This window comes from Thamnophis elegans, chromosome 11 (genome assembly GCF_009769535.1).
Source record: "Thamnophis elegans isolate rThaEle1 chromosome 11, rThaEle1.pri, whole genome shotgun sequence".
Lineage (NCBI taxonomy): Eukaryota > Metazoa > Chordata > Lepidosauria > Squamata > Colubridae > Thamnophis > Thamnophis elegans.
The window spans coordinates 20,339,033-20,364,838 of NC_045551.1; the positions used below are offsets into that span (position 1 = coordinate 20,339,033).

The 25,806-nt window shown below is 38.6% G+C and overlaps 1 protein-coding gene across 5 annotated transcripts in view; it reads right to left on the reverse strand.

The window, feature by feature from the left end:
• Positions 1–25,806, reverse strand: part of CDKL5 (cyclin dependent kinase like 5) — an 80,423-nt gene that overhangs the window by 15,326 nt on the left and 39,291 nt on the right. For 3 of the 5 annotated variants that reach the window (XM_032226518.1, XM_032226519.1, XM_032226521.1), the window contains exons 4-13: positions 22,290–22,335; positions 19,502–19,638; positions 18,442–18,562; positions 17,184–17,243; positions 15,422–15,512; positions 14,404–14,593; positions 12,632–12,712; positions 11,863–12,014; positions 10,297–11,317; positions 7,976–8,081 (exon numbers count right to left, since the gene is read on the reverse strand). In XM_032226518.1, coding sequence (XP_032082409.1) covers positions 7,976–8,081; positions 10,297–11,317; positions 11,863–12,014; positions 12,632–12,712; positions 14,404–14,593; positions 15,422–15,512; positions 17,184–17,243; positions 18,442–18,562; positions 19,502–19,638; positions 22,290–22,335 — 2,005 coding nt within the window. The remainder of the gene's footprint in view (positions 1–7,975; positions 8,082–10,296; positions 11,318–11,862; positions 12,015–12,631; positions 12,713–14,403; positions 14,594–15,421; positions 15,513–17,183; positions 17,244–18,441; positions 18,563–19,501; positions 19,639–22,289; positions 22,336–25,806) is intronic. The other 2 variants (XM_032226522.1, XM_032226520.1) reach the window with 2 other exon arrangements.

Genomic DNA, 25,806 nt, shown 5'->3' on the forward strand with positions numbered 1-25,806 from the left:
TATTGTACGCATAGATATCAATGAAGATGATCTGGTTGCTGAATATGCTTTAACCAGAATGAAGAATTATTTATTTTAATCTTATTCATCTCAGATTTGAATGCTTACAAATTAACTTTCTTTTAAAACCGAAGAAAGTTTTCTAGAAAATTAATAATCATTGCTTTGCCCTGTGAAATTATTCCCAGAGAAAAAAAAATGACTGTAACCATTATTATTTTTTAAATGCCTATAAAACCTGAATTTATCCAAATACAAAAGAGTCACAAATGAGAAGGCAAGAAGATTATTCCTAATGTATCGGATTTTTCTGCAGAAAAATAATAAAACCAGTTGCTGATTATATTTATAGCAATAGTACTTAGACTTATATACTACAGCACACTCTAAATGCTGTAAATATTGCACCCAACAATCTGGATTCTAATTTTACCAACTTTGGAATGATGGAAGGTTGAATCAACCTTGAGCCTGTCAGGATCGAACTGCTGGCTGTGGGCAGTGTGCCTGCAATACTGCATTCTAACCATTGCATACTTTGTATTTATTTTCTAGTGACCATAATTTTTAGCCCAAGATCAATAAGGCCCAATCATCATATGTATTAAGAATTTGAAATATCATATCCACAGGAAATTGTTAGATGGCATCAAAATTAGATTAAATGTTTGTCAATATGCAAAACTAGAAAACAAATCATTTTAACAATTCAGTCCTTCTAAAATATCATGCCATAATGATAGATGCATTTGTGGCTGAAAGTGAAGGTTTAGCAAAAAATATTATGTACCAGTGTCCTGCGGTCTTTATGTTGTAGATCAGAGATGTCAAACTCAAGGCCTGTGAGCCAGATCTGGCCCATGGGGTGCTTAGATATGGCCCGTGGGGCCATCCTGGAAACAGCAAAGGACGGGCCGTGGTGCCTCAGACAACAAAAATGGTGCTCGGCCCTCCCAATCTCTGTTTTCACTGGCAGAGTGTTGCAGGAGGCCATCGCAGCAGAAAAAGACCGTTGGCTTACTTGAACGGTCGTTCTCTGGGCGCTGGGGGAGAGTCCAAGCATGGGTTAACACAGTCTATCTGCCCTATGACTGAGTATCTTTTTTCTTTGACCACTCCTCCCCTTTGCCTCTATTATCTCAGTTTAAAAACGAAGAACACTCCGTTAAGGACGCCTCCACAGATCCTTGATATCACCTTGAAGGTAATCCCGATTCTGGGCAGGTTTGGACTCTCCCGCAGTGCCCAGAGAACGTTCAGGTAAGCCAACGGTCTTTCTCCTAGGCGCTGCTTGGAGAGTCCAAGCATGGGACATACCCAAGCTATGATGTCCCCGGGGTGGGAAGAACTGTTAGAGTCCGAAGCTTCCGCAACCCTCTGCAATATTCTTCGCCCCAAGGAGGCTTCGGCCGAGGCAAAGTTGTCTGTCTTATAGTTACGAATGAAGGCTGTGGGAGATGCCCACGTGGCTGCCCTACAGATGTCAATGATCGACGCCTGGGTGGCCCACGCCGCAGATGTGGCTGCACTTCTCGTAGAATGAGCAGTCACCCAGCCCGGAACCAGTTTGGCTTGAGTCTCGTACGCCAGTTTAATAGCGGCCCGCAGCCAACGTCCGATGGTGTGCGATGATGCTTTTTGTTCTTGCAACCCAGGATGAAAGGAAACAAATAACGCTTCTGAGCGTCTGAAGTCTTTGGTCCTCTTGACGTAGATGCGAACAGCACGTCTTACGTCCAACTTGTGCCACTCCCTTTCCTTGGGATGTGACGAATTGGGACAGAAGTTAGGAAGGATCACTTCCTGCAATCTGTGAAAGAGTGAATTGACTTTAGGTACAAACGTAGGGTCAAGCCTTAATATGATCCTATCCGGGTATATAATGCACAAGTCCTCCCTGACCGAGAGGGCCGCAAGCTCTGACACCCTCCTAGCTGAGGTGATCGCTACCAAGAAGGCTGTTTTGATGGTCAGATGTCGAAGAGATGTAGACCGGAGTGGCTCGAACGGAGCCCCCGTCAGCGCACGAAAGACAAGCGGTAAGTTCCATGATGGGTATCAATGCACCGTAGGAGGCCTGATGTTCGACGCACCTTTCAGGAAGCTCTTCACCTGAGGGTGCTGGCTTAAGGTGCGGAAGGAACCCCTGGAGACAACGGTGGACAGAGCTGCTACCTGACGGCGCAAGGTGTTGGGTGCCAGGCCCTTATCCAACCCATCTTGCAGAAAGTCTAGCACCTGCAGAACTGACGCCTCTGTGTCTCGCAATCCTTTGTCTTGACACCATGTAGAGAACGCCCTCCAGGTGGCCTCATATATTCTGTTCGTTAAAGGTCTCCTGGACCCCTGAATGGTCTGGATGACCTTGTCAGAAAATTTCTGTTTCCTCAGGAGGTCCCCCTCAAGTGCCAGACAGCTAGTTGCAGCCACTAGGGCTCTGGGTGAGTTATTGCCCCCTGGCTGAGGGAGATGATCTCTTGAGGAATCCTCCAATGCCTTTGTACGTAGAGACTGACAAGGTCCCCGTACCAGGACCTCCTGGGCCAATGGGGTGCCACAAGCAAGAGTTCTGCCTCCTCCTCCAGGAGCTTGGCCACAACCTGAGGGATAAGCGGAAGCAGGGGAAATGCATACAGGAGCCCGGGAGGCCAGTTGCATCTCAGGGCATTGGTCCCCTCTGCCCCTGGAGACAGGTAATGGGAGTAGAACCTCGGCAGGTGGGTGTTGAGGCGGGTAGCAAAGAGGTCGACCTGTGGTTCGCCGAACCTCCGCACAATCTGATGGAATATGTCCGGGTGCAACTGCCACTCCGAATGGTCTATCGATGGCCGGCTCAACCAATCCGCCTCCAGGTTGCTGGTCCCAGAAACGTGGTCTGCCTTGATGGAGAGCAGATGACGTTCCGCCCACCTGCCCAGAGCCTCCACCTCCGTCATCAGTGATCTGGAGTGTGTGCCGCTCTCTCTGTTGATGTGGGCCTTTGTTGCTACGTTGTTGGTGAGCAACAGAACGTGCTGCCCTGCAACTTGGGAGAAGAACTGACGTAGAGCGAGCCGGGCTGCCCGGAGCTCCAGCCAGTTGATGCTGCGGGCGGACTCCCTCTGGTTCCACAGTCCCTGGGCCAGATGGCCCTGGCAATGTGCTTCCCACCCTTGTAGCCGGCGTTGGAGGTTACAATGATCCTTTCGGGTTCTTTGAACAGACACCATCTTTTCACTGCTTTTGACCTCCACCAGGCTAGGGAGCGAGTCACCTTTGGAGGAACACGGACACGCCTGTGGGAATTGCTGTCCTTCGTTCTTTGCATGGGTAGGAGGAACCATTGTAGTTCCCTGGCACGAAGACGAGCCCAGGGAACCACTTTCAGGCATGAGATCATCACGCACAGTAGTTGGGATAACTGGACAATCTGCACTGACCTGGATGTGCAGCAAACTCGCACCTTGTCCCTGAGAGTTCTCAGGCGCTCCGGGGACAGGAAAACTTGACAAGAGTTCGAGTCCAGAATGACGCCCAGGTGTTGTATGTGCGTGGTTGGCTTCAGGTGGCTCTTCTTCAGGTTTACCGAAAAGCTGTGCTGTTGGAGAGTCCTGATGGTAGTCTGGACATCCCGCCGCGCCTGGGCCTGGCTGGAGGAGTGAATAATAATGTCGTCATGATAACACTCCAGGCGGATGGGACGGTTCCGGAGGTGAGCCGCTACTACAGCCAGTAGTTTGGTAAATGTCCTGGGTGCGGAAGAGAGTCCAAAGGGAAGAGCACGGTATTGATAGTGCTCCCCCTCGAAGAAGAACATCAGGAACTTCCTGTGAGTCGCATGTATGGGCACGTGGAGGTAAGCCTCCTTCAGATCTATTGAGGTGAGAAGGTCCCCCCGCCTCACACAATCCAAGATGGAATGGAGGGATTGCATTTTGAACCGCCTGTATGCCAGATGGATGTTTAGGCACTTCAGGTCCAGTATGGCCCTCCACCCCCCAGACGCCTTGGGCACCAGAAACAAGATGGAGTAAAGCCCTTGTTTCTGCTGCTCCCTGGGTACTGGTTCTATGGCCCTTATTTGTATGAGATGACGGATCTCCGCCTGCATGAGCTCCCTTTTCAGGGAACTCCTGGGCGAGGGACAACAGATGAAGGTCCGTTGGGGAAGGGATAGGAACTCCAGCCGGAGGCCCGTCTGGACCGTGCTCAACACCCACTTGTCGGTGGTTATCTCCCCCCACCTGTCTGCGTAGAATTGCAGCCGACCTATGGAGGGATCCCTGTGGTGGTCACTTTCTGTGGCGGAAGTTCCTGGAATTAGAACCACCACGAAAGGGCTTTCGAAAGGAGTGTTGGTGTTGTTGCCTACCACGCAACCCGAAGGACCCCCTGTCCTGTGCCCTATCGCCCTGCTGGGAGTAGGGTCTGGTATACGAAGAGGAGGTGGAAGACTGGGCATTGTTCTGGGGCCGAAAGGACTGCCTCCGAAAGGAGCCAGGCCCTTTGCGATCCGACTTCTTAAGAGTCATAGGTAAGATCTTACTTTTGTCTTTTGTTTCTATAGTGAATTTGTCTAATGCCTCCCCAAACAAGAGGCCCCCCTTGAAGGGGGCAGAGGCCAGCTTCCACTTGGCCTTCATCTCTGTCTGCCAATGGCAGAGCCAGAGCAAGCGGCGAGAGATCACATTGGAAGCTAGCGCCCTGGACATAAATTTGGCTGCGTTCAGAGAGGCATCAGCAGAGTACTCGACCGCGGTGATAATCTTAGTGAGGTCATGTCTCCACTGTGACCTCTGGGAGGGGGGTTTCGCCCTCAACTGCCTCAACCAGAGGAGCGAGGAACAGATGAAAAATGATGCAGAGGTGGAAGCCCTAATAGTCCAGGCAGCCACCTGGTGGGTCTTCAGACACGCCTTCTCTGATTTTTTGTCCTCTGCCTTGAGACCCTCCAAGAGGTCCGCCGGCAGATTCGAGTTAGAAGTCAAGGAGACCACTGGAGCGTCCACCACTGGAAGCTTCAGGGCCTCCTCCATCCTATTCTCTACAGCGTAGAGAGTCTTGTCCCCCCCACTGGGGTTTGTCAGGGTCCCAGGTTGAATTCACTGCCTCTGAGCCACATCCATGAAAAGGTCCGGGACCGGGATGGATTCTTGGGCCGAGGGTGGTTCCTTAAACAGGCCCTCCTTGTGATCCTTAGTGGAAGATGCCCCTGTAGCTGAACCCTTGGGAATAGAACCCAATTCAGTGGAGGCCTTCACTTTATGAAGAATTGATTTAAAGAGGGAAGGCTTAAAGAGGCCGGTGAATGCTGGCTTAGCAGGGGAAAGGTCCTCGTCCTCAGACAGTTCGAAATCCTCTACCTCCCCTTCCTCTAGGGCGGGCTCCTCTGTAGCGACTGAGCTGCTAGGAGATGCCGGGGCCTGTTCAGCAACCTGCTTGGGGCCTGCTTTCTTGGAGGCCACTGCCTTACTGTTACTTTTCTGCTTCATGCCCTCCGCAATTCCTTGAGAGATGGCAAGAGTTATAATCTCCCTCATCTCAGCGGAGAGGCCTGATCTTTTACTCTTCCTGTGACGGGCTCTGCTGGAGGCTCTTCGGCCAACGCTACCTTCAGAGTGGGACCCCACCTCCGAGGGAGGAATGCCCTGGAAAGGGTCCAGTTCCTCTCTCAATGAGGAGCTTGGAGAGTCGGGGTATCCCCAAGAGGCCTCAGGTGAGGAATCTCTGGAGAGACTACCTTCAGATGAAGGGGAGCTGTTCTGCGGAGGGGAGACAGGGCCCACATCCACCCTTTGGTCAGGGACTGGCTCAGGGATCTCCCTGCACTCCGGGGAAGGGCCTTGTCCCCTTGATCTGGGGAAACCCACCCCCGCTTTGTGCTGCTTTGCACTGTCCCTCTTATTGCTCCCTGAGGGTCCCATGGGGCCTTCACTAGATGATCCCTTTCCCCCTTTGCTCCCTTTGGGTGGGGCCTCCACCCTGCTTCTTTTGGCTGGGGGCCCTGATTGTGCCTCCTGGCCCCCCGAACCTCCATCTGGCATAGTGGCTCAGTAGTGGGGTTGTGGAGTAAGGGACTGGACCAATAGCCCAGGAAAGGACACGAGCCTGCCGGCAACAAATGTCCTCAGATCTGAACGAGGAGAGGGAAGCCCTGGAGACAATACCCTTCCTCCGGCCATGTGTCGCTGTCGGGTGGCTCTCTGCGGGAGTCGAGGCCTGCTGGCGCCCCAGACAAGGCCTCGATGTCCTGGGGACTAGCTGCTGGTGAATCAAACTGCTGCGCGTAAGGCTGAAGCTCGCGCCTCGTTGTGGCTACCGCTGTCTGGTGGCTCTTGCTAACGCTGCCTAACCGATCACCGCTGCGCTCCGCAATCTGGCTGATCAGATCGGCGCTGTCTCCCTCACTGTCACACGTGGCCCCAACTGCCACAAAATGGCCACAGCTGCGCGCGCCGCCGTCGCCCTTGTTGCCGGGTGAAAAGTGCACGAAGATAGCCCAAAATGGCCACTGCAACTGCCGGGCAATCTAGGGAGCCGCCGCAACCGCCGGAGCTCCGAGGAGACTCGGCCGTGCTTCTCAATGCGCTTGCAGCTGGGAGAGGAGATGGTAACAGAGACCTCCCCCCAGTTCCCCTTCCTTTTGCTGGCCTCCGCCGGACGAAAGACTCACGGGGCGCCTTGTTTGTTTGCAGCCGAGGCAGCAAGCTGGCGATCTAACAGCTCCGTGACTGAGAGGAGATCACTCAGTTCCAAACCTTTCCTGGTGGTCATAGGATGGCAAACAAATACACTTAAAAACTCAATTACAATGGAAAGCTGAGTCTATCTGCACTAAGACCAAGGAGTTCTCCAAGTTCACGTCCAATCGGGCAGACTGAGTTTTTAAACTGTGATAATAGAGGCAAACGGAGGCGTGGTCAAAGAAAAAATATACTCAGTCCTAGGGCAGATAGACTGTGTTAACCCATGCTTGGACTCTCCAAGCAGTGCCTAGGAGAATGGAGCTTGGGAGCCCGTTTTCGCTGGCAGAGCACTCAGGCGACCACAGGTTCCCACAAGTAATGCCGAGCTGGCCATGCCCACCCTGGACCCCCAACCCTAATGGGGCCCTCAGTGAAATAGAGTTTGACACCCCTATTGTAGATTATATCTTTTCCCCCTTTAATTGCAATTTTATATTCAGAATTTCATACCCTTAAGGATAAAAATGCAGTAAGTGGAATTAAGAAATTTTAGATAGTGACCCAAATCACATAATTAAACTGAGCCTTAATTATTCTAAGTCTCAGTCATAGGCTGGCCAGTCCTTCTAATACAGTAGACTTTTTAAGGTTTATAAAGTTCAAGCAATCCTTCAAGCAATTATGATTAAGACACAATTAGCCTAATGGTCTTGCCCTTTCACATGTTAACAAAGCCAAAACTTATTTGCTGAAAAAGATTGTTATTTTGCTGCCCCCCTGTCCTTTAGTATACAGCCAAATTTATCAATTGCTGTCAGCCTGCATATTGAGAATTATTTTTGATGAAAACTAGATTACCTAGGAAGTTGGAGCTAACATTTGCTGTGACTTGTTCTTGAAAGTCTGTTTAATTTATTAAGTGGTACATTCTGCTAATATTATACTTTTTCTAAATTTTCCCAAAAGATAAATGATATAAACAAAACCTGTAGTCAAAAACACACTTATGCATAAGCAATTCTAAACATAATTTTACAAACATCTGAATAATATATTTAAAATCTGCTTATAAGAATGCCTAAATTGAATCCTCCTTCATACCAAACTAGTTGGCAAAATAAGTTTTGGTAAAGGAAAACTTTTTTAAAAAGAAGCCAATCATCTTTATTTTACTTAGTAGGAAGAATATAAGATTCTTCCAACTTGTTAGGAATATGACTGTCTGAACATTGGCTAAACTGTTTTTTATTTAACAGCCTTTTATTAGAACTCTGTTTTAAAGTAGAATTAAACTGCGTAAGTTAAATTACCTCTGTAAAAACTACCAACTCTTCGAGGTACAGAATCATTATACAGAAGTCTATTTTCTTTTGTGGAGGCTCCATCATCTGGGTGTTGATCACGATATGTTCCACCCTTAATAAAATAATAGATAAATTTATTAGACGAAAGAAACTTGATTGAATCTGATCATAGCTTGTTAAAATAAAAAATAATTTCCACATTAAAAATGAAAGCTGCATGTTATCATCATAGAAGTAACTTGCCTGATATATTTGGATTAATTACTAATTCTCATTTATCCCTCTAATAAATGATTTTTGAGTGAGGAAACAATATAAACCTTTTAAAAAATGACAAAGGCATGTAATCTACCACAGTGGATGTTAAATATATTAAATCCACTAGATTGCCAATGGAGAATCTTATTATTTGGTAACATACTGACCCTTAAATTGACCTTTAAATTTTGTTGAAAAAATATACTATCCCAAACATTATACATAATTCAGGAGGCCATGGGTACCTAGAAAGATTTACAAAGATGGGTGATCCTCATTCATTTAATAACTACTTATTTGTTAGTTTATTCAATTTATATAAGCTGCACATCTCACATAAGTGATTCTGGGTAGCTTCCAATAAAATTGTTGCAAATTAGACAAATATGCATGTATTTTAAAAATTGAAATCTAATTAAGAAAATAAGGTATTTTAGAATAAAAGTACCTGATTGGAACTAATTATCTTTTTCTGTAAAAATGTCTTTTGACACATAAAATATAAATGGTTTTAACAAATCTTACCTAAATTATTTCAAGTGATAGTTGTTCAAACAACTATCACTTAACTTGCACTTGCACTTAAAGTACATTTTATGTGGAAACATTTTTAGGCTTCATATTGTGCAATAGTTTATTCTGATCAGTACAAATTTTTAGATCTATTATTCTATACTTCTAAGGCCAGCAGTATTTATACTGCTTTCTAATTTTTTATACTTCCTGTCTCCAACTAACCACATTATAATGGTATTAACAATATTCCACTCCCAGTTTATTACAGATGTTAATGTATGTATTACCATGCATTTAAGTAATAGTCACTTTTGGAAAAGAGAATCATGTTATTAAAATATTACAATATTCAGCTTCAATGATGGAAAATCATAAAACAAATGGTTTTCAACAAATAAATAAAGGCAACTCAGGAAGTCCTACTAAAGCATTCAATTCCCAGTAAAAAGAACATATATTTCTCCAATATATTTCTTCTCTGGTATATTTATTCTAGTTTAAAACTCAAAGATCCATAAATACTACAATATGATGAAAATGACAACATGCATGGTGATATTATAATGAAAGCCCTGCTCTGTATTTGTCTCCTCATAGCAGGGCTTATGTTGTGATATTAGAGTATATCCCAAAGGTGTTTTTTCAGGAGACAAAGGGACTTTCTTGTTTTTTCTTTGAAGACGTTTCACTTCTCATCTAAGAAGCTTCTTCAGCTGTGGCAGGATAGTGGGATAAAGAAGGATTTATATTCCGTGCAGACAACTATATAAAAATAAATAAATAAACAAACAAACAAACAAACAAACAATTAAATAAATAAAAATCCTGCTATTCCCCACTAGCCTGTCAGAGCTGAAGAAGCTTCTTGGATGAGAAGCGAAACATCTTAAAAAAAATATACAAGAAAGTCCACTTGCCTCCTGAAAAAACACCTTTGGGACAACCATGACCTGGATGACTGAGAATCTCTACAGACTGTCAGAGTACGTGTTTCATCATTTGACCCCTTTTCCTCTTCCCCTGCATACCACTGTAACTGATACATTCCTTTGCCACAGGTTTAGCCAATTCACCTTCAGACAAGAGAAAAGAAAACAAATGGCAAGCAAGACACATCAGGTAGTTATATTTTCTGGTCAGAAGTTGTCTGCAATGTAAATATAAATATTTTATTAAGCTTGAAAGAGAGCAAGTGTCTCCTTAATTTTAATTAATAAAATTTGAAGGGTATTTATAAAAACACTCCAGAAAATACCCATAAGGCAAACTACTATTCAGTTTCTGGGTAGCCTTTGTGACACTTAATATTCAGCATTACAGATTATAATTTCAACAGTAATATATCAATAGGCGTAATGTATTTTATATAATAAGGTAGAGGTTAATAGTATAAATAAATAAACTCTGGGATGGAGTAATTGACAAGAAAAAAAATCAGCTGAAAAAGATACGAATTCCTTAGGCAAAAATAAAAGTTATTTTTAACAACAGGCAAACATGCAGTACAAAACCATGAATTGTCCAGAACTCTAACAATCAAGAATTCAACTAACCCTATTGGAATCTTCTGTACAATCTTCACGTGAAGAGCCAACAGATCTTGTAAGAGATTTATGCTGCACCTGTGGAGATAACAGTTGCAGGCTGTTTGCTCTGGCTGCCATCCCTTGCCCTACGCTTAAGCCACCCTCTGAGCCCTTTGTCCTCACTCTGTCCCGGCTCACATACATAGAATGTCTATGAGGGCGCTGCTGTGAAGAAAAAGGACTCGTGTAGCCTAAACCATAAGAAAAAGACTCATGAGCAGCAGATGCAGAATGTAACTGGTTTCCATCCATGTGATCTGGCAATTTTAATTCCTCCATTGTTTTGGAATGTCTTGTAGATGGTCTTCGTGATTCCAGTGTACCATCACTTCTGTTATTTCTCCCAGAAGGACTGAGCAAAGTTCTACTGTCAGCATGACGAGGAGGTGTTGGTGTAGTAGGAGAGTTTAAGTCCAAACAGCTGGATGGAAAATACCTACTGCTATTTGATTCTGAAACTTGAATTCTGGCTTCAGACAAATTACCCACAGATTTGGAATCAGTCAGAGCTCCATGACTTTTTGATTTGGTGCGATATGAGGGGCTCTTTGAAGATTGTGGAATAGTATCAATATAACTGTGACGGCTATGCCTTTCACCCAGTTGTAGTGTGCCAGTTTTGTTCTGTGAACCCTCCATAAATGAATGACGATTATGCTGTGATCTGGAATTTGACTTCAGGTATTTAGTACCAGGACCATCTGACGTTTTGGCTTCGGAATTAAAATCAAATTCAGTTTTTGTCTTTACTTCTTTTGGACTGAGAAGATGTGGTATATTGTTATTAGCTAGATCCTTACTTCCAGATGAAGGAATATTGTTTGTCTTTTTTGACAGCATTGGACTGTGAGAGGTTACAGGGAGATTTCCATTTAAAAAGCTTTCATTTGTTGAAAGGGCATCTTCTCTTTGCAGTCCCACATTCTGTAATTCTTTGCTGTTTGATCTGTGATGAGACTGCACAGCGGTACCTTTGCCAGATTGATTTCTATATTATGAACAGACAAGAAAAGCATTTTATTTTATTTTTAAAAAATATCAAATTAGTTAAAAACATCTTTATAGCCCTGATACAGAAAATAAAGATCATGTGATCATATTTCTTCACAGTATTTAGGGTATTATCCAATAGCCCAGATGACTAAACTATGGCAACTGTTCTAAATTGGCTATATTTTGGATCTCCCAAAATTCAAGGAGTTGACACACTTATGTCACACCACTACTAAGGCGGAAATCTTTAACTAAGTTGTCGTATCAATGAGCAATAGATTTCACCAAGTACTTGGTCCAGAAAATATATGGGCTTCAGGGTCATCTCTGAGTGTAGAAGTGAATCTGATACTCTGAAGTATCAAGAGAGAATCTTATCATCCAGAGCGCAAACCAAATCTAGGTTGTTCTACTTTTTTTATTGAATGGAAGACACCAAAAAAGTGCTATGTTTGACAGTGGCCTAATTGTATTATTTAATTTTAGCAAGTTATATCTGAAATAATTAGAATGCTGACATTATTATTTCCAGTTATTTACCTGCTAGTTAAAGTGTTGCTATCTCCATGGTAAGGCTTTCTTTTAGTTGACCGTGAAGGTGAACGATCTAACATCCTCTGAGTTTGAAATGATGGATGGTTCAGACACTGTTCTGTTAAGTATCGGTCAGCTGGATCCAGTTTCAGCAAGTTCTTTAGGTCAAATATTAAGAATTAAGAAACATAACATAGTAATAGATGTGGTTGTTGCTAGTTACAGCATAATTTTAAAAATATATGCAACTGAAAATTATTTATCATTCCCTCTTAAATAAAAATGTTGACTCTAAAATCTATTCTTAAAAATAAAAAAAACATCCCACGGCAATCTTCTATAGTATAAGGTATACTACATTTATATGCAGATTTATATAATACATAAAAATTGCACAGCAAGTTTCTTTTGGTATATGGTTGTAAGAAAATCTTATAAGATCTTGCTTTATCGGATTTTTCAGATTTATTACATCATTAACAATATATTAAATTTATTTTATGCTATTAAGGAAACAAATTCTATACAAAATCTGAAAATAGACCTTGTTAAAAACATGCAGCTGTGTCGATTTCAGGTGAAATGAGGGGAAAATAAAAAAAATCCTATCTCTGTGCCTTCCCCATACCATCTCAAACATATGAAGTAATTATATTTTCAAATTATAAGATTATACAGGACTATTAACATATATATATAGTTAAATTACAGCCCTCTCCCTCCCTCTCTCCCTCTATCTATCTATTCTGTAGATGTAAACAATCATTATTCCTACCTTCATAAGGTCAAGTAAAAAACCACTTAAAATTCCCAAGTATCTCCTTTCCAATGATTGCGGATGGTTGACTGCAGGAAACTGTAATACAGATTACATATAACTCAAATAGAGAACTGGCATTTATCAAACATTAAAATGTTGTTAGCATTATATCCTAACAAAACAGGAAAAGCAAAAATATTAAAGGTAAATTAAATAATAGCTCAAAGATAATTTCCTTGTCAGACCAATAGACCAACTGTGCTATTGATGATGTAGGATTAGACTCCCTATGTTTCTTAAAAAGCTAACAGCAGCTTTATTGGTAAGGAGATACAAGTAGTCCTTAATTTTAAACCTGGAACTTGAATTTCTGTCTAAGTGATGTGATTGTAAAGCATAAATCACATGACTGTATCACTCATTTAATGACTGAACTTCCAGGACTTCCCCTTGCCATTGATAAGCAAATTTGACTAGGTTTGGAACACACACACACACCAGTCCTGAGCCTTAATAAGGTAAGGAACTGCTTCCAAGCCCCGCACCTGCATATCTCCCTTCATCTCAGTTCATTTGCAGCCCCAGAACTGCAGCACACCAAGAAATCCGCAATGTGGAAAGTAGCCCCAGAGCTGCGGAGCCCAATAGTGTGCTGCAAAGTCATCATGCCCAGGAAGCTCCAACAGCTCAGCATAAAGCCACAATGTCCCAGGAAGCATTCCAAGTTGCACTTGCCACCTTGTACTCCAAGGCCCATCTGACCTTTGCCACATGATCTCCCTGACCCTTCACAAGGCTGCTGCTGACCCTGTGAGGCTACCTTTCTCAGGCTCACAACAAATGTGCTATTTGGAGGACACAGAGTGCAATTTGGAGAGCAGCGTGAACAGCTTTAGGGTATGGCCAACATAAGGGCTTGCCTTATCACCAATGGCAAGAAGTTGACGAGGATGAGTTGGGCAAGGCAAGGCCTGTGGAATATAAGTAGGGCATGGGGCTTTGTGCTGTGATGGCTGTCATGGTTTGAGGCTTCAGGCAGCATTCCTCAAGGGCGGTTGTGGCACTGGAGCTGAATTAGTAAATTTGAAAGGTTATTGAGTGAATGGTTGTAAGTTGAGGACTACCGGTATTGAATACAAGCAATATTTATCCAGTTATTTAGTCTAATGAATGTTCAGTCTATTAATTAATGAATTTTAAGGTGCAAAATTTCTCCAAACATGAATTTTGAAATGCTCCTATCTGAATTTTTCAAAAATCTTGTATAAATAGAGACATTTCCAATCATAACAACACTATTAACATGTGTCATAAATATATTCTTTGCCATACCCAGAGAAATGATAGTACACATTAATTGTGTAAAAGCACTTTCTCTACTTTTTATCTTATCTTTTATCTTTGTTTTGTCTCTCTATTTGTCATTCAGTTCTAATTCCATTTTAACTCTATTTTTATATGATTTTATGATTTGTTTTAAAGTTTTTATTTTTTTTATTTTTTCATAGGCTAGAATATTTATTACAAACCCTTAAATATATTTCAGTGGTGATACAGGTAAGTACAAACCAGGCTTTATAAAACAATTGTACAACTTTTTTATATTTTATGATTTTATGATTTTTTAAATTTGTAAACTTCCCAGTCATTTAGATAGTGAGATGGGCAGGTGTCTACATTTGATAAATAAATAAAATAAAGAATAGTATTGGGAGAATTTTGGTAGAAAGACTTCATGCAAATTCACTAATAGAAAACATGCATGGTATATTTAAGCTAAACATTACCCGTAGGCCATGGAAACGGGAATTGCTGTAGAAAAGCTTCATTTGTTCTGCAGGAAGTGGTCCTAATACCTTCTGAATTGTAAAAAGTTGATCAATTTCACTTTCACCAGGAAACAATGGCTGCCCATCACTAAGTTCCCCCAGAATACAGCCTACTGACCACATATCTACAGACTTGCCATAAGGGGCCCTGGGGAAAAAAAAGGATATTGTGCTATTGCTCCTTGATCTCATATTTCTATAACATATTTAAGTATTTTACCCTGCATTGGTTTTTAAAAAATAGAATCAGTATCAAAGATCTTCAGACATAAAACACAAAATTCCTTTTAGTAGCTTGCTCTTGATTATAGTTGCAATAGTCACAAGCTCACATTTAGCAAATATGAAAAAATATAGAAACGATACGAAGTGTCCTGGTCTACTAATATAACAGAATTAAATTATTGAATAATTATTCCTGATTAGCTTTAGTTTATAGTTTGGGTTATAAACATCCCTAGTTACTGTGAAGACAACATTTCAGATCATTACACACAACTTGTAATTTAAAGAAAGGTTTTAATATGTATCTGTCCTACTAAATCATGGAATACCTAAAGGAATCATTGTTAATAAGAGATATTGAATCATACTTTCAATTTCCACAAGCCGTCTTTGCTCTATTTGAAAATATATATTAGCAATATGATCTTTAAATACTATACTTCAAAAGAAAACAAATCCTCAATTGTCAGGCAATTGACAAGGACAGCTAATGTAATAATGAACTGGGCTTATTAAATAGACCAATACTGAAGAGTGTAAATGTGTATTTTATATATTTATCTATTTATATATATATAACATAATGACACAAACATGTGTGTGTGTGTGTGTGTATGTGTGTATGTGTGTATGTATGTGTATGTGTGTGTGTATGTATGTATATATATATATATGTGTGTGTGTGTTTGTGTGTGTGTGTGTGTGTGTAATATAATATATCACATTATTTATAAATTCTAAGTTTACTTACCCTAGCAAGAGTTCAGGAGAACGATACCATCTGGTGGCAACGTATTCTGTATAGTTTGCATTGTTACCTTCTGATAAATTCCGTGCAAAACCTTAATTAAAGTAATATTAAAGTGATCTTAACGTATTGGTAATTCAGTAATATATTATCTTTTTAATCCTGAAATTCCATGTATGAATAAGGTTTTAAAAGTTTAGAAAGAATAACCTGAATAATACATCCAGGTACATTAATGAAATGAAATATTAAAGTTTACAAATCCAATAATTTCAACTTAAGCAATAAAAAACATACATAGACACTTCTTTGCACTTTATACAAAACTATATGTGCACCAACATCTAGTTCTTTGGACAGAATAATAAGTTCATTGGATATGCAACTTAGATGGTTTGATCATGGTATGTGCCATTTTCACATTAAAATTGTAAATTTAGATAAGCTCAGGTGACTAATTCTACAGTTGTGAATGAGTGGGAATAACCTCAGTCACAAAAAATGAAATGGAACCTGAATCACCATAGCATAATAGCAGTGGGCATTTGTTAAAAGTGTTATATTCGTAGTGTTCTTCAAAATGTACTACATGTGCTTCAGCAGATGCTTGTAATTAAGCAAGCAAAAAGCAGAATATTCAATACATAGGATGATATACTTGCAATCTTTAGAATCTCTTATGTATAGCATTTCTAATCTTATCAGATAGCTGGAAAAAAGCATACCTTGTTTAGCTAATTTCCAGTATTACAACAAACAGTATTGGCACTTATTCTCAGGGTAATATGTTTTAAGGTTACAGCTTTTAAAGTCAAACATTGCCCTAGTTTAATAGCTAAACTCACTAGGTACTTTATCCAGCAGACAGACAACCTATCTTTCATCTTACTAAGAATATAAATAGATTTCTTGCGTTCTAATTATACAGGTAGTCCTTGACATATTACCATTTAACAATGGCTTAAAATTACAACAGAAAAAGTGATTTGACCTGTGCTCACATTTATGATCCATGGTTATGTAATCACAGTTTGGGCACTTGGCAACTGCCTTTACAATCCGTTGCAGTATCCTGCCGATTGCAATCTGCAAACTTTTTAGCTGATTCCCACAATGTCCACTGGGAAAGCTGGATTTACTCAATAACAGCATGATTTGATTAGTGATCATGGCGATTTGGCCAACAACCACTGTAAAAATTGTTGCAAAATTGTATCTGACTTGCCTTATGATTGCAATGTCTTAGAATGGAAATTCCGGTCCCAATTGTGGTCATAAGTCAAGGACTACCTATACAAATATTAATTTTAGTATGTACTTCCCAGTAACAATAACCAAAATATTGCTAACCAGAAAAACACTACTGTCTAGAACACTGATTTATGATAACCAGATAGCATACTGAGATGACATGATGGAATGTGTTTTAGATTCCCAAGAAGGGTGTGTATGCATTCCAGAGGAACAACAGACAGCAAAGTTTAGATAATTTGGTTGGGAGGGTGAAGACAGTTCCTCCATAGAAGTTCTCAGAGTATATTTTTTAATGATGTAAGTAGTTTGTTTTTAGCTTTGACGATTCTGTCTATGGGTGCAGAACAATGAAGGAAACTGCTTAAAAGAAAAACAGTGTGGTTTTCTCATTTTTTCAGTATTTCAGTATTGTATTAAACTATAATTAAAAAGGTTATTTACTGTCATAAAATAATTCTAATTATAAAGAATTGTAATAAAAAATCTAATATATTTTTTTAAAAAGCCTTACCAAAGTCACACAATTTCAAAATATCATTGTGGCTTATTAGGAGATTTTCTGGCTTAATATCTGAAATATTCAAACGCATAGCAAAAAGTTAACAAATCACAACATATACACTGTTCTGCATTAATGGACAATTGAAACAGTACAGCATATTATTTATTTACTGCATTTATACCTCACCTTTTCTCCAAACACTCAAAAAGGCATATTTTGGAAGGGAGGGTTCCCCTAATTTTAATTCCACAGTAGCCTTATGAGGTAATTGGGCTGAGAGAGAGTGACTGGCCTGAAGTTACCCAACTGGTTTTTATGCCTAAGGGATACTTAGAACTCATAGTCTCCTGTTTCCTAGGCTAGCACTTTAATCACCACAGCAAACTGGTTTTCTTTCAAATTCAGAAAATTTTTGTAAGGAATCTTCAGCAAGAGAGACTAATGGCCAAACTTCAAACTGAAGTTGTGGGTGCTCCAACACCAAGGTTTTTTAAGAAGAGATTGAACAACCATTTGTCTGAAATGGTATAGCGTTTCCTGCTTGAGGAGGAAGTTGGACCAGAAGACCTCCAAGATCTCTTCCAACTGTTATTCTGATGAATTTTAGTAGATAATGATATCTCATTTTCCAGAAGTTACTGAAGCATGATCATAGAACAACCAATATAAAGTATATTGGAATAATAGTTACCAAGTTTAACTAAATGTCTATACTAAAAGAAAGCTTAATACTAGTCTGGGGAAAATATTTAGTTTTTAAACCTGAAATTCAGTAACTTATTAAATTCAATTATGAATACATTTTAGTGAAGTTACAATTACAAAATTTATAAAGAATTATCAGAATAAAGAAATGTATTAAAGAGACATGTGCAAAATGAAAATTACAAATTATTCACAAAGTATGTTATTTAGATTCATTAAAATCAGTGGGATTTCTTACCCACTGAAATCCCTAAAATTGATGGGAGTTAACTCCCATCAATTTTACTCCCATCAATTTTACTTTAGAAGTGTGTGGGTGTGTGTTTTACTTATTATCGTAAAGAAAATTTTGTCTCATGTACTATTTTAAATTAACAAATAGATAATAAATTTACAACAATTTGTGAAATCAACTTCCTTGCTAAAACATATTTATGCTTTCCTTGAAAAGAAAATTTTCTGCTGATGGGAGAGACTTTCAGAATCTGGATGTTCCTAGCAAAATTCATAGAAATATTTATGCTTTCAGGAAAAGATACATTCTAGAATTTAATTTACTTACCTCTATGAACAATATCATTTTTATGACACCAATGAATTGCTTTTATCAGCTGGTAGGTATAACTTTTTACTTTTTCAGGAGGGACTCCATTTGGCATTTCTTCCAGCAACTCAAGCATATTCTATATTCAACATCATTAAAGACAGAAAGAACTAAATTACAAACTCTGCAATTTAAGATTTATCCACTACCTAGAAATGTTTTAAACAACCATTAATAGATTATAATAGGGCCGTCTTATACAAGAGGAACCAAACGAAGCATTTAACATGATCATGTAACTTATACAATATAAAAGGCAAATAAAAATAGTTTCTAAAAGCAGAAAAGTGCTACCAATGCATAAAACAAAGCACAATAAAACCTAAAGCAGCAAATAATATTCTCTATTAAAATAACAATCAGCAATGGCGTTATGTTATAAATTTGTACACCAACTATAGAGCAATTCAATTGGTTTTAAGAAAATGCATATTCACCAATTTCCCCTAAGAATAATGTCTTTGAACTTGGTTTAGCTATTTTGATAACCTAGCCACTGAAGTTTATAAACCATAACTTATATATTAGCTTATTACATAAATCTAGGGCTACTGCTTCATCAATTAACTATATTTAAAAATGCTATCCTTTATTTAATATATAACACAATTTAGATTTATTTTCCAGTGAAAAAGATAAAATATAGTTGAAGATTGTTTTCAGGCATAAAGAAATAAAACAGGATAAACTATTCCCCTCAACGTCAAATTTTAAGTTGATCATAAACAAAAATTACTGCAAAGACTTAATATTATTAAGACTACTATAGAACACTAATAACATTGTATAACAGGGCTGTCAAACTCACGGCCCATGGGCCGGATGCATCACACACTGGCCATGGCCCTGCCCAGTTTAGTGAAGGGGAAAAAAGTCCCAATACATCAAGTGATGCTGCCATGACAATGCGAGTTTGACACCCCTGTATTATAACATTTTTATACATAAAACATGTTTGAAGTTTAGCAATTTGTATTCAAGAACACCTTAGCATTTTTTTCCTAAATAAATAACTTACTTTCTCTACATATTCAAACACCAAATACAATTTTCCTCTTCTTCTAAAAGCTTCTTTTAGTTCTACAATATTTTCCTGCTTCAAAGTACGAAGCATTTTAAGTTCTCGTAAAGTTGTTTCTTTGACCTCTTCATTTTCTATAAGGTAAAGAGTGAAAGGTTGTAAAATATATACAAATCTTTTCCCAAAACCTGTAGAAAACTCTGTGATCGCTGACATTGAATTGATAACACATTATTGATCAATCTTTAAATCCTCTCTGAGAAACAAACTGTCAGTCTAAATAGTCTTGTTCAAAATTTCACAAAAAGCAAGTTTCCTACTACATTTCATACTAAGCTATAAAATAGATTCTTTTATTTTGGCTTAGCATAATGGAGGTTATTTGGCTAACTCATTTTAACTCAGCCACTATGGATCATTCAAACAAATCACTTAACTTTACATAAGAGTCTAGCAATAAATATTTATAATTTTTATAAACTGATTATTTAAGATCAAAATTACGAAAAACAAATTTAATTTGAATTTCTATTCCCCTTAATAAAAAAGGAAAAAACTGTGCATTATTTAATACATTTCATTAGTGAGATATAACTATTACATTGATTTAAAAAATCCTATTACATATCACAACATTTTATCTGTAGTGAAATAGTATTTCAAGAACATAACATTTTACCTATTAACCAATACTATTACTAGTGAAAATTATGTGAATACTACATAACAATTTTTCTACTTAGCATATTATTGGAAGATTGGCTATTATAGCAAAAATGTTTTATAGCAGAGTAACAGTAAATAAATCCCACAATTTATCTTTCTCTTCTAAACTATTCTTCTTCAGCTGCCTTATTTTTCAATGTTTTTATTTAGTTATATTTATTTTTCATATTTCTTAACTACCCATTTCCCTCAAAGAACTGCTGTTGAGCTGTGTTAGATAAGTATTACTCTAAAATTCTGCCTGAGATAAAAGCACCTAAAAAGACTTTTTTTGGGAATTTTTAAAGGAAAATACATTATTCAGAAAAAATGGTAAGTGCCTGTGTATTTATAGTCCCAGGTCAATAGAGAAATGCTTATTTGTTCTGCAAAATATGATCTCAAATGAGGTATTGCACCTTTTGCTTAAAATTATATTGTATATTGCTAAGTATAAATATAAAAACAATGGCTGCTACAGCTCTATTTACTGAGAAATAATCCTAATATGCTAAAAGAGTATTTTTACACTGAAGATAAATTCCTTTTACAAGCATTAATATACTAAAGTTTCCAAAACCAAGCCAAAGTAAAATCAAGAGAATAAAGGCCAAATAGAAAGATAGGAAGATAATTTGCATAAATATTAATCTCATGCTTTTATAGTGAAAATAGCAATCCAGAAGAGGGATGCCAACAGCTCTGGAATGAGGCCTTTGGTGCCAAGGCATACTACTTATAAGACAGACAGAAAAATATTCTTGCTGAAATTCATTTCATTTTTTCTTCTTCTGTTCAATTGTGTCTGATTCTCAGAGACTGCCTAGACAAGTCCCTACAGTTCTTTTAACAAGATTTTTCAGAAGAGGTTTGTCACTGTCTCCTTCCCAGGGCTGATTGTGGTTAAGTGATCACACACGGATCATTAAGTGGACGGAGGCTCAGATCAGGAGCATGGGGTGCCTCTCAGGAAGGGAATGAGTATGCAGGGGTGCAGAAATGGAACACAGATCTTCAGGATCTGAGCTCCATTTCTCCACCCTGCCAAAGAAGTTCACTCAGCCCCCAGTAACCAGAGGAAGCCCTCTTGGCAGGCAACAGCAGCTTGCTACTTCCCTGCTGGCTTTTCCCACTAACTTTCTGGGGAAGCCAGCAGAGAAGATTGCAAATGGCAATCACAAGATAATGGGGCATTTGGCCACTGGCACTGTGTGAACAGGCTGTCAAACACCCAGATCACAGTCACATGACTCTTGGTGGGGTGGTGATGTACATTTTTTGATAGCCAGAGGTGCTTTCTGGGCTGTTAAGCACCCTTTCCAAGGCTGTCAGAATTTTGAATTTTCATTAAATGACCAGTCAAGGACTACTTGTACACCAAATTGGCTCTCAATCCATTTCAGGTTCAATGCAAAATGAAAGAACATTTGTTATTAGTGCTAAGAGATCTTCTTCTATAACCCTTAAAAGTGAAACCAGGATCAGGAGATATTATTTGCTAGCTATTATTCCCTCAATGATCTAGAATCATGCACAGTTCAACTACTACATATTAAAACTACATATTAAGTCATGTTGGTTTTTCTGAATTAAATTTCTGCTGATATGTACACATAACAGACTCTGACTCAGCTATCTAGATAAGTAATAAATTGCTTATCAGGAAACATTTCAGATTACTTAGATTTATTCTGAATGTATGGTAATCAAATCATAGTAAATTCTGTCTGAAATATGTTAATATCATAGTAAGAATAATTTAAAAATGCTGACTATATTTTCTAATGAAACAAAAGCTCATTAATAAATTCAGTGTTTATTACTGCAATGTCACATATCTGGAGGTGCCAAATTGAGGAAGGCAGGTCTGAACAAATACAGACATGTAGAAAGCTTGCATATTAAGGACTATCTCCACCATCTATCCAATAAGTTTTGAAATAAAATTCTGATCTCTTCATAGTTGGTATGTTGACACAGGACAATAAATTCTTAAACTCCTGCACTATTCCAAATCTTGGATAACAACCTATTAATTAAAAAAGTAAATGCACTATATATTCAAATAGAAAAAAAGTACCTTCACTGTCTTTGAATTTTTTAATGGCCACAATTTCATGTGTCTCCTAAAAAAGGAAGAAAAATATATGTTCACCAGAAAGAATAGTCATATTTTTAGTTAGTAAATACCTGATACCATATTGTGCTACAGATTTCTGGTCATGCATAGAGTTTCAAGTTGAAGCAAAACTTTTATAGCAATTTTTAAAGCTGGAGAACAGCTTTCTACCAAATTATTTTAACATTATTTAGTTTACACTTGATGAAGTAGGCTTTTGTTCTTGCTGGTAGTTTTCAGAGCAAATGGATAAAGTTATTTCTGCTATTGTTTTGTATACATGCAAGGAAGAGAACTGTATGAAACTATAGTTAAACACTAAATTATTAAATATTAATCATTTTAAAATTTATTTTTATTATTGCAATTCTTCTCTGAACATATTATTATAAATTTTAAAAATGTAATAATCCAAAAAATAGCTAAATCAGATTTTAAAAATACTAATTAGGCTTTTAAAAATGAGTTTACATTTGAACACTATTCTTAAAGAATTTTTGTAGCAGGCTTTCTACAAGAATCTCATAATATAAGTCTCAGATTTTTCTTTCTGGAATGGGAAAAGAGGCAAAATGGGAGAAAAAAAATGTAACTACAAATTTTAAAAAGCAGTGCTGGGGGAAAACTATCTTGACTCACCTATCTATATTTTATCTATCAGCTTTACCTTACTGGCATCTAGTTCTCTCTTAACCTTTGAGGAGAGAATCAAATTTAGTCAGGAAATCTACTCCTATCTTCTACAGGGATGACAGAAGCTTGGCATTAAATTTTCTATAAGAGCCTAGTCCTCACCCCCCATCCATTTTTGCAATTGAATTACATAAATTATTTTAATACTGGTTCTTATAACAGAATGCTTAGTTAAGGTGATAATTGATCATCCAGATTGATCTTCAGTATTTTAGCACAGACCAATAAAATTAATACTTGGCTGAGTAGAGATCAATGTTGTAAAGAGTCAAACTTAATTCAGGGGGGATTTTATTTTTATTTTAAAAGGAAACCATCTTCATTTCCCCCCTATATAATGACTTCTACATTTGGAAAAATCATTATACAAAAAAGTTTAAATCCACAATATCATGTTAAAGCTTGATGCCCATAAACACTTACATAAATTTTCACTTTTTCATTTACCTATTGTTCAAAACAAATATTGTTCTTGGACCTGAAACCAGATTTATACTTGTACACTTGTGAATGTTTTGTTTGTAAAATAGATACAGTAACACAATATTATTTTGCATTTATTCCCTCAAGATGGCATGCTGAGTAGCATGGTGATGTGATGATAAGCTGATTCTTCTGCCAAGGCTGGCTCTTAGGTTGTGTTGCTCTCCAGATTTGAACGTGGGCACCCAGGATTGATCCAAGATGACTTTTGGACAACTGTGGACCCATCTGAGAAGATAAATCTTGAAGACTGAAGTTTCTGGTATGAGAGCCGGAAAGTCAGGTTTCTATCTTTTCCTATCACCTGATCACCTTGGTTTTAATTGCACTTTTTGAAGTTTCTTTTGTATTTTAACTTGTAAGAAATATCATTGTAAGTTTCTCTACAACTATCCTGTTAATTACATTTAACTCCCCTAATGTCAGCTAGCCTGGTCCTAGCTGCCATGGGGTGGGGGTCAGTGGAGAATTTTTCATTGCAGCTTTGTAACTACGGTCTGGGCTTTGCTTATCTCTCCAAGGTCAGTTTTTCTAGCTCTGGTATGCAGCAGCCAGAGTTGCCTAGCTACAAGGATGTTGGTCTCTGTGTTTGTTTCAATTTGCTGCTTCACATGCTTTTGCCTGAGATCTTGCCTGAAACTTGTTGCATTCAGTTCTCGCCTAGTAAAAGCACCTTTTCTCTGAATCTATGGAGCCAAGAGTTTTTCTTTCCTAGGAAATGGACAGAGGCGACCATGACACCTGTCCTTGAAGAACTGGTTATTTTTGGTTGCTAAACTCCTGGAGAGTAAACTGTTGTGGCCCGGCAGGAGCCGTTGGAGCTGCCACCAGACTCCGACAGCGAGGGGTCTTATGAGTCGGCCTTGGAGGAGGTGAAGGACTCTGGACAGGGTGTTGACTCCGAGCAGGGCGAGGAGAGACTGGTTGGCCACCAGGGGGTGGCAGAGCATTGGATCAGAGGGAGTGTTCAGGAAAAAACTTGTGAATTGTTTCAGGATGCACCCCGTCGAAGGGTTACTCGACGGAAGGAACAACTGCGTAATTGTAGGAGATGATTGTGCTTAGCTGATGCTGATTAAGATCCTCTCCTGATTATAAAAGAGACTGTTTGTGCCATGCCCTGTTTGCAGGAGTCAACGTTCTTGTTCACGTTCATGATTCAGAGAAACTAACTTGGATAAGTGGTTTGCTATGAGAAGCTTATTAGCATTGCCTAGGTTCATAGTAATTGCTGCCAGAGAGCTTATCTATTTGTTTATTTTGGCTTGCAGCCAACGAGAGTCTTGCTTGATTAAAAGAAACCTTTTTAGTTACGTGGCTTTTGGCTTTCGTTCCTGGACAGAGAAGGGGGGGTCAGAACAGTAAACAATGCCAACAAATTAAATAAGACTTGGGGAAAATGTTTTTTAACTTACAAGTTCAAATTGAAGACTTTGGTAAAAAGTTTGATAACATAACAAAGATTTTAAATCAACTTAAAGAGGATACTCAGATACAAGCAACTGCAGCCAAACCAGACTTATAATAATGGTATTTGAGAAGGCTAAAAGGGGTAAGGACTTTACAGAATTAAAGTTGACAGACTCGATGAATGATAAATCGGATTTTCCTAAGAAAATTGATGGAAATTAAGGAATGGACATATTATATCCAATTGAAAAACAAAGTCAAGTAGATTTTTGGAGGGGAGGATGGATGTTATGTTTTTGTTTACAGAGAGATTTTTTTGAATTACAGAAACAGTGGAGATACTCATAGCAAAGCTTTATGACTTTGGGGAATAAGATGCAATTGTTGCAAAACTCCTTAATCAAAATTTTAAGGAAAAGCTTTATTATTAAGAAGCAAATGGGGATATTTGATTCTGGACAGATTAGAGATAACAGTTGTGGTTTATTTATTTATTTGTTTGTTTGTTTATTTATTTATTATATGGCAACAGTTGTGGTACTTTGTAATAGATAAGAAGTGGTAGCAAACTTTCCACAAGTTAAATACAATAATAGAGTGTTAACAGAGGATTTTGCTTTTGCTTTACTGTAAACTACTTTGCTTTTATAAATACTATACATAAAGAAGATAGGTCAAATAAGTTGCAAATAGATATAGAAGTTTATAAATTTGGGCCTGCTTCACAATGGGGGAACCTAACATTGTTGAAATATATTTATAAGTATACAACTGGGGGGATAATACCGTATATACTCGAGTATAGGCCGACCCGAATATAAGCCGAGACACCTAATTTTACCACAAAAAACTGGAAAAGTTATTGACTCGAGTATAAGCCTAGGGTGGGAAA